Raw genomic sequence first — 16,508 nt, forward strand, 5'->3', positions numbered from 1 at the left:
GCAACCAACCGAGGGGGGGGGCACTGCATACACCCAGTAGAGTCTAGATCTGTTTCTAAAGGTGAAAGAAGGCTAGAAGAAGAAAGTTTCAGGAGGACACAACTTGTTTATTGTTATTGTTACAGCACCTCGAAGTCAGCTAAGCACTTTATAAAAGGGTAGAAATAAATAGGTCTCTGCCCAAAGCAGCTTACAATCTAGAAATAGTCAAGACAAAAAAGGCAGGGGTGGGTATAGGGAACGGTAGGTCAAATCGCCGGATGATTTAAAAAAAACAAAAAACACACAGGTCCGTGAGCCAGCTTTTTAAATCCTATGGATTTTGATGGGGAAGAAACAAGCACGCTTAAGTCTCTCCCACTGAAATCAGCAGGATTTTAAAGGGCTTAGCTCTGACCATAGAGCATTCTCACGGTACAGGTTACAAAATATAATTTTAAATTCCACTATAGAAATGGAGGATGTTTTACCAAGAAAGACAGAAAGAAAGAAAAGAAAAGAAAAATGAGGGGAAAGGACACTTGTGAAAGAAAAACAAAGATGATAAAAGAGATAACATATTGAGCTACAGTGAATGTATTCAGGAACAACTTTCCATATTAGTGGAAGAAGGACGAGAAAAGGGATGATAATGTTTAATAGAATAAGATGTTTTAGGTTCACTGAGCAGAAAAAAAAATGAGGTGAATTAAAAGCCCAGACTACAATAAAGCAAGAAAACTCAACTTGGGCCCGTCAAGAACAAGACGAGCGTACCTTCAGATGGAGACTATGTTGATGCAAAAGCCAGAGGGGTGAGCCATGATTAGAATGTGTTGGTAGGTGTTTATGGATGCATATAGGTTGGGAGGGGGAAGGCGGCCTGCTTGTCAAGGCCAGAAGGTACTTCTTCAGTGGTTGGAACAGGGAATATAATATCAAGCCAGGAGGGAGGCAAGAGGGGAACTTCTTGGGATGGGCTTCAGCTCAAATGGCAGCCATTTTTAGTGTCTGGACTACCAGCAAACAACTTGGCGTTCTCCACTATCCCCACCTTGACAGCGGATGGCTAGTTCTCTCCCGAGAAAACTGATCACCAGCAAAACACAATAACCCAAGTTCAATTAAAAGTGGTCCTGATAAGCCACACAATTCTACTCAGAAGTAAATCCCACTGGGTTCAATGGGGCTTACTCCTGGGTAAGCATGCCTGCAATTTCAGCCTTGGTCCCTCTGAAAGTAAGGGGACTTGAGTTAATTACGAACTTGTTCCTCAGGCCCAGCAGGGTGAAAGTGTATTTTGCTGCACAAACTGATGCCTGGCAAGCAGTGGGGATTCCTTAATCCAACCAGCGGCGAGGGTTTTGCCGTTGCAGAGCACATGCACAAAGACACCGTTGTATGTATATACAAACATGTACATTTACAAGTTACGTACAAAATGAGAGCGCCGTGGAGTTAAAAGCGTGACCTCTGCTCCCTTGTACACACACACGACTTAAAATCTTCTCATTTCAAAGGACATTCTAGCCTAACTTTTAAACCACACCTAGATTAAAGTTTAATAGGGCCCACCAAAATTGCCTATATCGATGAGGCTCCAGCCCTCAGCAGCTGGCCTTCAAGTCTACCTATCACACATCCATTATGTGTAGAAATACTTATTGAAGTGAGGTAACTCCTAGGTCTAGGTCGACAGAACCAAGACCCTGGTTCTGATAAGGAGGGACTGAACCACACCCCCCCCCCCCAATGCCCGGAACAGAGAAACTGGCCTACGCGACACTTAATACTGTGCCCCAAAGCCAAAGCAAATGACCAAAGCCACAGAAACAAGAAAAAAAAGAGAGGATTCTATTCTATAATACATTGCGGTTACACATCAAGCTTACAACCACCACAAGGGACCCCTGGTGGAAAAACAACAGCAGTTTAACTAAGGGGAGAGCTCCACAGCACACCTGTCTGCCTCTCTCTGGCAGCCTTGGTGTGGATGTTTCTATGCATCTCCAGCCCTGTAGAGGAAATGGTTTTTCTTACTTGCCCAAGCCAGGCACACAAAACAGGAGGCTGTGGGAGAGGTTACGATGTCAAGGTAGGCAGGGTGCTCCTGGCAACTTTGACACAGCGGTGCTTGGCATCCGGATCGGAAGATTCCTGGTACTTTCGTAGATCGGCGCAAAAAAGAACCTGGCGAAGGAGGGCAGAGAGTCAGAATTGCGGGGGGAAACAAAACGTTTTCACGAGAGGTGGTTTGGAAATAGGCCCCCTAGAGAGGAGGAAGTAGGTTTCTGTGTGAGCCAGGTAGAGTTTTGCCAGCTGTGTCAGAAGAAGCAAATGCCAATTCTACACAAATTGGCAATTTTACACTGAGGCTGTTCTCCACGTTGGCGCTAATGTTCAGAGGAAGTACAGTATTCCACAAAAATACCAATGACTGGGGAGCATGCTCCAGCACCGGGGGGGGGGGGTAGAGAGCAGGCAGGGACGGAGCTGGCGTGCGTCCTGGGGGCGTGGCGCCCAGCACGGCCGGGGGGCAGCCGCAATGGCACCCCACCGGGATCACGCTGCCGGGGCGGTGCGCTCCCCCCGCACCCCTCTTCCTCCGCCAGTGCTGGGGAGGAGTGGGGAGAGCTATCGCCTCCAAGCCCTGCTTGCGAGCTTCCTGGGAGCACCTGGCTGGCCATTATGGGAAGGAAGATGCTAAACCGGGTGAGCTTTGGGTCTGGTCCAGCAGGTCTCTTGTTACGTTTTAACATAGCCTAGACCAGGCATAGGCAACCTTGGCTCTCCAGGTGTTTTGGAACTACAACTCCCATGATCCCTAGCTAACAGGGCCAGTGTTCATGGGAGTTGTAGTTCCAAAACATCTGGAGAGCCAAGGTTGCCTATGTCTGGCCTAGACGAAGTAAATATTCCCCTACAAGTCGCTGTGGCAAGAAAAGCTGGATCAGATTTACTTGTTTCTGCTTCTGAGATAATCCTCAGACACTGACCATTCACTCTGATGCCCTTAAAACAAAATCAATGAAAGCTAAGATTCTTACAATTCTGAATTACTTTACCCTCAAGCCAATTCCTGCAGTTGGACGATCTAGCTGTTCTTGTGCGTTCCCTTCTTACGCATGGCCTTGCACAAAGCCGCAGAAGAAAAAAAGAAGAGGATTTTTCACTCATTTACTCACCGCTTGTGCCCATCCAGCATATGGCCCCCACAGGCTCCGGAAGAAGTTCCCTGAAGGCAGAGCAGTCGAGAGGGCAGCCTTAGTGAGCTGGAAGGCAACAAGCTGCCTTGACAAGTGAGTGGATTGACACAACCAATTCTTCAAAGGAAGATCCCTTATACCAAGCAAGACCCGTTGGGTCCATCTAGCTGTGTACTGTCTGCCCTGCCTCTCCAGGACTGGATAAAACATGGGACTTTCTGTACTCAAAGAAGGTGTTTTACCGCCAAAACATGGCGATGTCTCTTCCTTGGCTTGCATTGGCCAGAATGCTTCCTATCTACCTACACAGATGTTCCCACCCCCGTTCTGGAGATTAGAGCCCTAATCTCTTGATATTTAGGAGAGGAGGTCCCTGACAAATCACTTGCAGCAATTGGCAATGACTGGTTCTAACTTGTTCCATAACTGAAAGGGCTCTGCTGCCCCCTGCTTTTTGGGAGGAAGGCGAGAGCGAGTTTGAGAAGCTGCAACTGAGCAGCCACAGTTGAGTGGCATCTCAGCAAACCATCAACCCCCCTATTTGATGAAGCCTCAAGCAAATGAACTGTGTATTTTCTGGCGCTTTTCTGAAGGAGTGGGCATTGCTGCCCACTTTGTCATCGTCACCTTGTTTTAAAGTTATGCCGGCAGTATACAGCAGCAAGCAGTGGGACCTAAAGGACCCCTGGACGGTTAAGTCCAGTCAAAGGAGACTATGGGGTTGCGGCACTCATCTCGCTTTTCAGGCCGAGGGAGCCGGCATTTGTCCACAGACAGCTTTCCGAGTCATGTGGCCAGAAGCACTAAACTGCTTCTGGTGCAATGAGACACCGTGATGGAAGCCAAAGCGCACAGAAATGCTGTTTAGCTTCCCGCCGCAGCGGTACCTGTTTATCCACTTGCACTGGAGTGCTTTCGAACTGCTAGGTTGGCAGGAGCTAAGACAGAGCAACGGGAGCTCACTCCGTCGTGAGGATTCAAACCTTCCGATCAGCAAGCCCAAGAGGCTCAGTGGTTTAGACCAGTGGTCCTCAACCTTGGGCCTCCAGATGTTTTTGGCCTACAACTCCCATGTTCCCTAGCTAGCAGATCAGTGGTCAGGGATGATGGGAATTGTAGTCCGAAAACAGCTGGAGGCCCAAGGTTGAGGACCACTGGTTTAGACCACAGCGCCACCCGCTGTGGCAAGGGTCCCAATGTGTAATGCAAGTCTGAGGCTGCATTCTGAACCGAAATCCAGGAAGGGGTTGGGGCTGTGCTCAGCTCTGGTTCACAAGAGGCAGGCTCCTGACCCCACTGGCCCTCACCGATCTCTCTGTGCACCCGCTCGGTCACACTGCGGGCCCCCATGCCGAGCTCTTGGCCGTAGTACCGCTTGGCAACCTGCCATATATGGGTGTCCACCGGCACGGCCTCCGCCTTGTCCAGAGACATGAGGCACACACAGTCGGCCACCTGCGAAGGGAAGCGAAGACAGTTGCACCACGATAGCGGCCTTTGTTTGCCATTGCTGGAGGACACACAGCTACAGACAGGCAGCCATGTGTCAAAGTTCAAACAGTCCCCTCCCCTACCACCCCCTTCTCTCAAAGCACAACTACAGCCCTTGTGCCATATTTATTTATTTATTTATGTATTCATTCATTCATTTCCTTCAAAATGTAGTAAGCTGCCTTTTAGGATCAAACCCGCCCGAGGTGTTTCCCAGCGTATAAATTCACAATGTGTCATTCATAATAAATTGAAAACCATGTAACAACATTAGCACATAGCAAGAACCAGCAGTATTAAGTGGGGTAGGAGAGCTTGAAGATAATGCCAATATATTTCATATTTCACACCTGGCAACCAATGCCAAAATATACATCTGTACGACTCGCCCAAATATGGCCATAAAACCTTAATTCTCTTCCCCTTTAATCAGCGAAATGAGGCATCCTTAAGGCCTAACTATCATTTTAATATATCAGTACAAGAATGAGAAGCAAATTTCAAATACATTAATATTCAACTCTGGGGGGCTTAATTTGGTCAGAATTGAGTATACACTTCCAGAATTAACGCTAAATACATTAAAGGTAAAGGTAAAGGGACCCCTGACCATTAGGTCCAGTCGTGACCGACTCTGGGGTTGCGCGCTCATCTCACATTATTGGCCGAGGGAGCCGGCGTATAGCTTCCAGGTCAAGTGGCCAGCATGACAAAGCCGCTTCTGGCAAACCAGAGCAGCACATGGAAACGCCGTTTACCTTCCCGCTGTAGCGGTTCTTATCTAATTGCATTTTGACGTGCTTTCGAACTGCTAGGTTGGCAGGAGCTGGGACCAAGCAACGGGAGCTCACCCCGTCACAAGGATTCGAACCGCCGACCTTCTGATCAGCAAACCCTAGGCTCAGTGATTTAACCACAGCACCACCTGGGTCCCATTTACTTCTGGTAAATGAGCCCCCTTAGCTGTTAGAGGGCTGTGAAAATTTGCGTCCTGGGCTTTTTAGACTTGTCTACCCAGGGACCCAGGTGGCGCTGTGGGTTAAACCACAGAGTCTAGGGCTTGCTGATCAGAAGGTTGGCGGTTCGAATACCTGCAATGGGGTGAGCTCCCGTTGCTCGGTCCCAGCTCCTGCCCACCTAGCAGTTCGAAAGCACATCAAAGTGCAAGTAGATAAATAGGTACCGCTCCGGCGGGAAGGTAAATGGCGTTTCTGTGCGCTGCTCTGGTTCGCCAGAAGCAGCTTTGTCATGCTGGCCACATGACCCGGAAGCTGTCTGTGGACAAACATCGGCTCCCTCGGCCTATAGAGCAAGATGAGCGCCGCAACCCCAGAGTCGGACACGACTGGACCTGATGGTCAAGGGCGCCTTTACCTTTACCCATGTATTATGTGAAATCAAAGGGGCACATTGGTTGCAAGATGTGTGGTCCCCCCCCCTCCTACCCTACTATAACACAAATCAGGAACAACATTCAGCCCGGAAAGAACAATAAAATAAAATACAACTATTGTTAAAATTATCAACACCATCTTCAAACTTGTTAGTTTGCTTGTTACATGAAGGTCTCCAATTGACTTTCAACGCATTGAAAACATAAAATACAATACGCCGTAGAAGCAGAATGAAACAAGCCCTGTAAAAGCCACAGGAACGTTGGGTAGCACGCTTAGTAACTAAACAGCATCAACCCCAAGTCTTTACCTGGCACCCAAAAGATGTTAACAGAGGCGCCAGGTGGGCAACAATAACAGAGGGATAAGGCACCTAATTTGTACTCACCTTGGCTCCCACTCCAGGCAGCGTACACAAGGCATGTCGAGCCTGTTCATAAGGAACAGCTCTCAATTGCTGCAATCCGGCAGCACCACCAAGCGTCTTCAGAACAGCGCGGGCACTCTCGCTAACAAACCTCGCCCGATATCCGAAACCAAGGTCCCGCAGCCGGGCTTCTGTGTCTGCTCCTGCAACAGGACACCCAAAGAAGGATGGCACCCTTTTGAAGAAACGCTACGGCCGTCTAGACTCTAAGACGTATGTCTGGCAGCCATTATTATTTCCTAAAAGAAATGGCTAACACAACATTGGTCAATTAACCAGTCCTCTAAAAGAAAAGAAGAACGCACAGCTTGCAGGTCAGCTACGAAGCAATGCCACTGTAACACGCATGCTCCACATGCCAAAAAACAAATATATTAATCCCATGTATCTATGTGGAACCTATTCATCGACACCATAATGACTGATGAACCAAGTATACTTGAGGGGGGGAAAATAAGTTTATCTATTTACATATGTACTACATAGTTCTGCAACCTTAATTATATATTTTTGTTATTTTGTTATTGTTTTCCTGTTTTTTAATGCTTTTAATGTTTTTTTTCTTTTTCTCTTCTCTTTCTTATTTAATTTAACTCACTGCAATACTCTCAATAAAACACAAATAAACAAACAAAATTAATTCCGTGTATCCAAATGGAATTTGTTATAGGCTATCCTTTCCTAAGCCTCGGGAGATTTACCCTGCTTAAACCAACATTAAGGCAAAAAGGCAAAGGACCCCTGGACGGTTATGTCCAGTCAAAGGCGACTAGGGGTGTGGTCATAGGTGCCAAATTCAGGATTGAAAAATCTGGGATCAGCAGCGCCGCGGCACCGGAAGTAGCTTCTACGCACTGGACATGTGTAGAAGCTACTTCCGATGCCACTGTGCCCATTTCCAAAATGTCCGCAGTGCCAGAAGTCGCTTCTACGTACTTCCAGACATGTGTAGAAGCGACTTCTGGCGCTGCAAACATTTTGGAAATGGGCACAGCGGCATCGGAAGTCACTTCTACGCATGTCCGGAAGTGCGTAGAAGCGACTTCTGGTGCCGGCGCGGCACCTGAAGAACATGGCCGCTGGCAGGAGCTCCGTAATCCGGGGGAATACGGGGTATTTTGCCATTCAGGACACCTGCGGGAAACGGTAAGAAAATACGGGGGTTTCCCGGGGAAAACGGGGTACTTGGCAGCTATGGGTGTGGTGCTTGTCTTGCTTCCTTCCTGCCGCAGCAGTACCCATTTATCTACTTGCACTGGCGTGCTTTCAAACTGCTAGGCTGGCAGGAGCTCGGACAGAGCAACGGGAGCTCACCCAGTCATGAGGATTCGAACTGCCAATCTTCAGACCGGCAAGCCCAAGAGGCTCAGTGGTTTAGACCATAGCGCCACTCGCTCCCTTTTTAGTCTCTCAAAAGAATGTCAGCCAATCCTCCACAGGAGGCCCCTTTGGATAATTCCATACATCAGCGATCTCAGTTTCTGCAACGGTCAATAAATTTGCCGTCTTTACTCGAGAAGCAGCGCCAACAAAGGCAGCAGGTAAAAGCTACTCAAGGCAAAGATTTCATAGGACGTCGCCATATTCCATGCACAGTTGTTAAGGGACAGTAACCTCCCTGCAGTTTGAGTCCAGATTCCTCTTGGGTCACCCAGGAAGAGCATCCTTACCTGCCATTGCCTGCAGCGAGGGGAATGCGTGGTACGTCTTGGTGTCCAGCTGACAGAGGCGGCGCCCAAAGACCTGGCACAGATGCTGGATCATGTTGGTGATGCGCGACAAATGGTTGTTGGAGGTGCAGATGAAGGAGAAGAGGCATTCTACGGGGTCCTGTCGCAGCACCCGTACCCCTGAGAAGACAAGAAGAAGAAGAGTTTGGATTGGATATCCCTCTTTATCACTACCCAAGGAGTCTCAAAGCGGCTAACATTTTCCTTTCCCTTCCTCCCCCACAACAAACACTCTGTGAGGCGAGTGGGGCTGAGAGACTTCAGAGAAGTGTGACTAGCCCAAGGTCATCCAGCAGCTGCATGTGGAGGAGCAGGGAAGCGAACCCAGTTCCCCAGATTACGAGTCTACCGCTATTATTATTATTATTATTATTATTATAGAAAAGAAAATTTTATTAGATTAAAACAATCCATACAATCCATCTTGTACATTGATTTCAAAGAAAATACACTATATTTCAAAGAAATACAAACAAAAAATATAATACAATACAGCACCCTCCCACCATTCCCCCCCCCGCCCCACCGCTCTTAACCACCACACTACGCTGACTCTTGCTGACAAGAGGGTGGGAGGGAGGCAACAAACACCCACCTAACTGATAGAGCTCGAAACACACACACACACACACTTTTCAAATAAGCTGAAAAGAGTGCCCCCAGATTGATGACTCTCAGTGGCTAAGTGCCACTGGCTAAGGGCCATTCATTATCAGGTACAGGGCGTTTTAAACACCCCCCCCCCAAAAAAAAAACAAAGTTTCTAGTCCCTGAGGCAGCAAACCAGGGTTGAAGACACGTAGGCAACATACAGGTGAAACTCAGAAAATTAGAATATCTTCGAAAAGTGCATTTATTTCAGTAATGCAACTTAAAAGGTGAAACCAATATATGAGATACAGTAGATGCATGACATGCAAAGCAAGATATGTCAAGCCTTTATTTGTAATTGTAATTATTTGTCGTTAGGCGGGTCAATGATAAATGAAATGTAATAGCGATGTTTACTTTTTGTATTCTTGTAACTATTTGTTTTATTACTGTGGAATTTCCAGAAGAAAGCATTTGTAAAAATTAAAAGAGAGAAAAAAATAAGTTGCATTACTGAAATAAATGCACTTTTCGGCGATATTCTAATTTCCCGAGTTTCACCTGGATTGTGAAATACAAGAAGCATATTCCTTGCGGAGAGGGAAGAAGAGGCCAAGTAGGCTTGTGGTTTGTTGGCCTGAAAGGGGAATCCAGGACCTCCTCAAAATCTTCCATTAAAAGCAGAAGACTTTTAGCAAAAATTAGCAAAAATTAGCAAACTGAGCAAATGTACCTAGTTGGCATTATTTATACAAGTACTGTAATGAGATTTAACTTATTGTTGGTGCTGGATAGAGGTGACTTTGCAGCAGATTTCTGGACTTTTCAAATGTGGCAGTAGAAAGTCGTCGTTGCAAACACTAGGGCTACATATAGCGATCAGAACAATAGACTCCTTCTTTAGCATTGCTTGTCTGCATGTATCCAAAGACCTTGCTGCAGCCAGAAGGACAAGGCATGTTATTCCCTTAAAATAAGAAGGGGGAAATGAACTTAAAATGATTGGGAGTCCAAGTCTCACACCTGCTTCTGTGTGAAAATGTGTGCATTTGGGATTGTGCGATGCACTCCTGACGTAGCTCTAGTAGTCCCAGGTAAAGGAAACACCAAAAAGACCAAGGCCACCTGCCTCCGTCTCCTGAGATGTGCTGGTGAACTAACTAACTGGGGAAAACCGCACCCACTCCTCTCTCTCTCTCCCCCATCACGTAAGTTATCCTTCACTCGTGCCATCACAGTTAATCGAGTTGCAATGGCACCCTGAACCTCACCTACCTGGGAACTTGATGGCCACTTCTCGGAAATGAGAGTCCACATAGGACCAGCCCTGGTACAACGCAGACAAGTTGACATGCAGCTGGAAATAATCCTGGAGGATTTGTGAGGGAGTCAGCCCGTCCGTCCCCCGGACCAGCTCTCCTGACAAATGGCCGCCCGGGCGCTCGCTGGTACCAGCACGGATGGCTTCGGGCTGCGCTTGCTTCCTGCCTTTCTTCAGCGGTGGCTCAGAGAGGCTGTCTTCTTCTCTGCTTCCGTCCTCCTTCTCCTCTTCATGAACCGTGTACCAGAGCTGTTCTTCGGACTGGGTGAGGGTCCAGACACGTCCTGCCAGCACACCAGTCCAGTAGCCAGGGCTGGTTTCGGACCACCTGAGAGGAACGCAAGGCTAGTTAGCAGCAGGGACAGACCGACTACAGTTTGGAGAAGCTAACCCAGCCCTTCCTCCGCCTTTCCCTTCACGCTCCAGAAGGTGGCAAGACCTGGGTCTTTGGAGTCACAAGGCCCGTCACCACCTCACAGCCACAGAATCAGAGAGCCATGCTACGCTATCCTACAGTACATTTCCGCCAACTACACGGTGCCTTGTTTCACACGCACACTCTTCTGACACCAAATGCGTCCCCCCAAGCTGCAAAAAATGGCTCCTTTATTAACTTTCTATTCAGCATTGTATCCTCCGAGTTCTGTAGCAGCCCAAAGGGATAATAACATCCTAGGCAGGTGATGTTCTGGGGTCCTGTGATCCTTCACAAAGGAATTCAAATAACTGAGAAAGATTTGCTTATTCTACTTCATGAAGACCTGTATTTGATTAGAAGCAGGACATTTGTTTTCTGCTGCTCCAGAGAAGTGGACACGGAGCAATGGATTCAAACTACAAGAAAGAAGATTCCACCTAAACATTAGAAAGAACTCCCTGACAGTAAGAGCTGTTCGGCAGTGGAATTTGCTACCAAGGAGTGTGGTGGAGTCTCCTTCTTTGGAGGTCTTTAAGCAGAGGCTTGACAGGCATATGTCAAGAATGCTTTGATGGTGTTTCCTGCTCGGCAGGGGGTTGGACTGGATGGCCCTTGTGGTCTCTTCCAACTCTATGATTCTATGATTCTATGGTTTGCGGTTTTTTTAAAAGAACTGAATCAAAACACTATTGATCAATAATGCAGACTTTTGGAAGCTATGTACTCAGACCACCTGGCTCTGTAGTGGTAGGCAGTAGCTTCCCATAGATTCACAAATAAAGCCTTTTCCAGCTCCTACCTGGAGATGCTGGAGGATAAAAACATACCAAGAGGCCTGTTGGATCAGGCCAAAGGCCCATCTAGTCCAGCATCCTGTTCACACAGTGGCCAAGCAGATGCCTGGGGGGAAATAGGGAAGCAGGACCTGAGTGCAAAAGCACTCTCCCCTCCTGTGGTTTCCACCAACTGGTGTTCAGAAGCATTACTGCCTGGCAGTGGAGGAGGAACATTTCCACTGTAGCTAGTAGCCGCCGATAGCCCTATACTCCATGCATTTCTCTAATCCTCTTTCAAGTCATTCAAGTTGTGGGGCTGCCACTAACAGCCAGAGGTCCACTGGAAGCCCACAAGCAGGTCCCTAGCACAAGAGCACTGTTCCTACTTGTGATTCCCAACAACTCCCCTTCATGGATCAATGCCTTGTCGTGGCGAAGGGGCTTGAATAACTCAGAGAAGCTATGAGCTATGCCATGCAGGGCCACCCAAGATGGACAGGTCATAGTGGAGAGTTTTGACTAAACGTGATCCACCTGGAGAAGGAACTGGCAAGCCACTCCAGTATCCCTGCCAAGAAAACTCCATGGACAAAGACAACAGGCATATAAAAGTTATGACGCTGGAAGATGAGCCCCTCAGGTCGGAAGGCGTCCAACATGCTACTGAGGAAGAGCGGAGGACAAGTACAAGTAGATTCAGAGCTGATGAAAGTCCGATGCTGTAAAGAAAAATATTGCATAGGAACCTGGAATGTAAGAACCATGAATGGAGGTAAGCTGGATGGGAATCAAGAGATAAAAGGGAATCAAGAGATAAAAGGAACAACTGGCAAGTTTGGCCTTGGAGTTCAAAATGAAGCAGGGCAAAGGCTAATAGAGTTCTGTCAAGAGAACAAGCTGGTCATCACAAACACTCTCTTCCAACAACACAAGAGACGACTCTACACATGGATATCACCAAATGGGCAGCATCGAAATCAGATTGATTATATTGATTATATTCTCTGCAGCCAAAGATGGAGAAGCTCTATACAGTCAGCAAAAACAAGACCTGGAGCTGACTGTAACTCAGATCATCAGCTTCTTATAGCAAAATTCCAGCTTAAACTGAAGAAAGTAGGAAAAACCACTGGGCCATACAATCTGAATCAAATCCCTTATGAATACACAGTGGAAGTGAGGAACAGGTTTAAGGATTTAGATTTGGTGGACAGAGTGCCTGAAGAACTATGGATGGAGGCTCGTAACATTATACAGGAGGCAGCAACGAAAACCATCCCAAGGAAAAGGAAATGCAAGAAAGCAAAATGGCTGTCCAACGAGGCCTTACAAATAGCGGAGGAGAGGAGGCAAGCAAAATGCAAGGGAAATAGGGAAAGATACAGGAAACTGAATGCAGATTTCCAAAAAACAGCAAGGAGAGACAAGAGGGTCTTCTTAAATGAGCAATGCAAAGAAATAGAGGAAAACAATAGAATGGGGAAAACCAGAGATCTGTTCAAGAAAATTGGAGATATGAAAGGAACATTTCGTACAAAGAATACCATAATCAAGGACAAAAGTGGTAAGGACCTAACAGAAGCAGAAGACATCAAGAAGAGGTGGCAAGAATACACAGAGGAATTATACCAGAAAGATATGGAAGTCTCGTACACCCCAGGTAGTGTGGTTGCTGACCTTGAGCCAGACATCTTGGAGAGTGAAGTCAAATGGGCCTTAGAAAGCACTGCTAATAACAAGGCCAGTGGAAGTGATGATATTCCAGCTGAACTATTTAAAATTTTAAAAGATGATGCTGTTAAGGTGCTACACCCAATATGCCAGCAAGTTTGGAAAACTCAGCAATGGCCAGAGGATTGGAGAAGATCAGTCTACATCCCAATTCCAAAGAAGGGCAGTGCCAAAGAATGCTCCAACTACCGCACAATTGCGCTCATTTCACACGCTAGCAAGGTTATGCTTAAAATTCTACAAGGCAGGCTTAGGCAGTATGTGGACCGAGAACTCCCAGAAGTGCAAGCTGGATTTTGAAAGGGCAGAGGAACCAGAGACCAAATAGCAAACATGCGCTGGATTATGGAGAAAGCTAGAGAGTTCCAGAAAAACGTCTACTTCTGCTTCATTGACTATGCAAAAGCCTTTGACTGTGTCGACCACAGCAAACTTTGGCAAGTTCTTAAAGAAATGGGAGTGCCTGATCACCTCATCTGTCTCCTGAGAAATCTCTATGTGGGACAAGAAGCTACAGTTAGAACTGGATATGGAACAACTGATTGGTTCAAAATTGGGAAAGGAGTACGACAAGGTTGTATATTGTCTCCCTGCTTATTTAACTTATATGCAGAATTCATCATGCGAAAGGCTGGACTAGATGAATCCCAAGCCGGAATTAAGATTGCCGGAAGAAATATCAACAACCTCAGATATGCAGATGACACAACCTTGATGGCAGAAAGCGAGGAGGAATTAAAGAATCTTTTAATGAGGGTGAAAGAGGAGAGCGCAAAATATGGTCTGAAGCTCAACATCAAAAAAACCAAGATCATGGCCACTGGTCCCATCACCTCCTGGCAAATAGAAGGGGAAGAAATGGAGGCAGTGAGAGATTTTACTTTCTTGGGCTCCTTGATCACTGCAGATGGTGACAGCAGTCACGAAATTAAAAGACGCCTACTTCTTGGGAGAAAAGCAATGACAAACCTAGACAGCATCTTAAAAAGCAGAGACATCACCTTGCCGACAAAGGTCCGTATAGTTAAAGCTATGGTTTTCCCAGTAGCGATGTATGGAAGTGAGAGCTGGACCATAAAGAAGGCTGATCGCTGAAGAATTGATGCTTTTGAATTATGGTGCTGGAGGAGACTCTTGAGAGTCCCATGGACTGCAAGAAGATCAAACCTATCCATTCTTAAGGAAATCAGCCCTGAGTGCTCCCTGGAAGGACAGATCGTGAAGCTGAGGCTCCAATACTTTGGCCACCTCATGAGAAGAGAAGAATCCTTGAAGAAGACCCTGATGTTGGGAAAGATTGAGGGCACTAGGAGAAGGGGACGACAGAGGACAAGATGGTTGGACAGTGTTCTCGAAGCTACGAACATGAGTTTGACCAAACTGCGGGAGGCAGTGCAAGAGAGGAGTGCCTGGCGTGCTATGGTCCATGGGGTCACGAAGAGTCGGACACGACTAAACGACTAAACAACAACATAGTCGTACCTTGGTTGTCGAACACCTTGGTACTCATACGTTTCAGTTCCTAAACGACTGAAAACAGAAAGTGAGTGTTTCGGTTTCTGAACATTTTTTCGGAAGCCGAACATCTGATAAGGCTTCCACTATCATTTCTGGCGCACCTGCACAATTGGAAACTAATCGAACGGACTTCCGGAACACATTCTGTTCGAAAACCAAGGTACGGCTGTATGAGGTTCTAACGCTGATCACAGCTGCTTTCCGCAGATGGTTGTGGGGAGCAGGAGAGAAGTGGAGTTAAAGCTGCAATCCTAACTTCACCTATCCGGGAGTAAGCCCCACTGAATTCAATAGGACGTACTTCTGAGTAGACACTGTTAGAATCAGGGCTTTTCCCCCAGGGGGGACTCACAGGAGCTCAGTTCCAGCACCTCTCAGGTGGCTGCCATTGCTGTTCTAAGAAAGGTGTTCATGGTGAGTTCCAGCACCTTTTTCTAGAAAAAAACAGCCCTGGTTAGAATTGTGCAGTAGCCCACCAGTCTATATAAGTGTCCACTTTTTCAAAGCGGATTCTCTCTCCCCTTCCGAATAATTAAAAAAGAGAGCAGTTGCCATAATAAGTAAGCAACCCATCCTTTGCAAGCCTGTGGCCAGGATGCAAAGAATTTGCAGGCGGCGGGCAGGTGATCTTGAGGTTCCGTGGGGGAAACACAATGGTGCTTTGCTGAAAGCGCAATGCAGAGCAATCGGCAAGAGGGCAGAGTTGGCCATATTTATATATGGAGGCTTTTTTTGTGCCTTTCGGACGCGCAGCTTCATCTCCATCTCCATCTCCATGCCAACGAGGAAAAGCTGCACTGCACAAGAGCCTTGCAGAAAGAGGAGAGAGAGAAGGCGGCAACCCAAGGGAGGGCGAGCAGGCATTGGGGGGGGGCAGCAAGAGAGGGGCACCTTGGAATACAAGGGAGGGAGCAAGAGATTGGCGGGGTGGGGGGTGGACGGGACACCCTTTCTAGCAGGCTCCCATTCTGCGCTCGGGAGCCGCCAGGGGGCGCACTAACCGGAAGGTCTGCCCGCCACAGAGCACCAGGTCGAGGCGGAGTTGGGCGCGCGGGCAAGGCAGGGAGCGCCAGGGGGTAGCGCGAGGCAGCGGGGCCGGGCGAGAGTCCATGCCGTTGCTTCTGCTGCTGCAGCTTCCGCCGCCGCCGCCTTCGGGGTGGACGCGGGGATGCTGCTCCTGCCGCAGGCGCCGCCGTTGCAGCAGCAGCTGAGCGCGAGACCAGAGCAGCTCCGAAGCCCGCAAAATCACCATAGAGTTCTTGTTGGTTTCCCTCCCCCCCACCGCCCCCCTCGCTCTCCACCGAGTTCGGAGGAGGGATCGCGCAGGTGTAGACGTAGCTCCGGCGCTGCCCGCTCTAGGCCGCTGGGGCATTCTCTGTGGCTCGAGTGGGCGGAAGTACTGGTCCGGGAGGCGTCCCTGAGAAGCCCGTTCCTGCGCCTGGGAGTTGGGCGGGCGCAGCGAGCTAGGCCTCTCAGGAGAAATGGCCACAAAATGGGAGGGAGGGGAGGTTGCTTTCCCCCCGCCCAGGTCTGTTATATATCTAGTAATATCTAGTAAATATTACACTCTACCTGTTACACTATATCTATTTATCTGTAGTTTGAGATAGATAGTATTTTCTATATCTTTTATCCATATGGCCACAACATGGACAGATGGTTGGGGAAGTCCTTTCTCTCTGCTTACCCCATTCAATACACTGTATATCTATTGCTGAAAGTCCCGCAGTGGAGACCATAATAATAATAATAATAATAATAATAATAATAATAATAATAATAATAATAATAATTTGTTATTTATACCTCGCCCATCTGGCTGGGTTTTCCCCAGCCACTCTGGGCGACTCCCAACAGATTATTAAAAACACGATAAAAACTCTTGTAAGAGTTTGCCTTCAGGCTGAAACCAAATAAAATTCATAT

At 47.6% G+C, this 16,508-nt stretch overlaps 1 protein-coding gene across 1 annotated transcript; it reads right to left on the reverse strand.

Moving 5' to 3' along the window:
• Positions 1-86: 86 nt before the first annotated feature.
• Positions 87-16,056, reverse strand: OGG1 (8-oxoguanine DNA glycosylase). The gene is made up of 7 exons (XM_035106894.3): positions 15,584-16,056; positions 10,094-10,467; positions 8,168-8,347; positions 6,459-6,640; positions 4,493-4,640; positions 3,165-3,214; positions 87-2,169 (listed from the first exon to the last, which is right to left on the reverse strand). Exons 1-7 carry the CDS (start codon positions 15,952-15,954, stop codon positions 2,062-2,064), a joined length of 1,413 nt encoding a protein of 470 aa, XP_034962785.2. The 5' UTR covers positions 15,955-16,056; the 3' UTR covers positions 87-2,061.
• Positions 16,057-16,508: the final 452 nt, after the last annotated feature.

This window comes from Zootoca vivipara, chromosome 2 (genome assembly GCF_965207765.1).
Source record: "Zootoca vivipara chromosome 2, rZooViv2.hap1.1, whole genome shotgun sequence".
Classification (NCBI taxonomy): domain Eukaryota; kingdom Metazoa; phylum Chordata; class Lepidosauria; order Squamata; family Lacertidae; genus Zootoca; species Zootoca vivipara.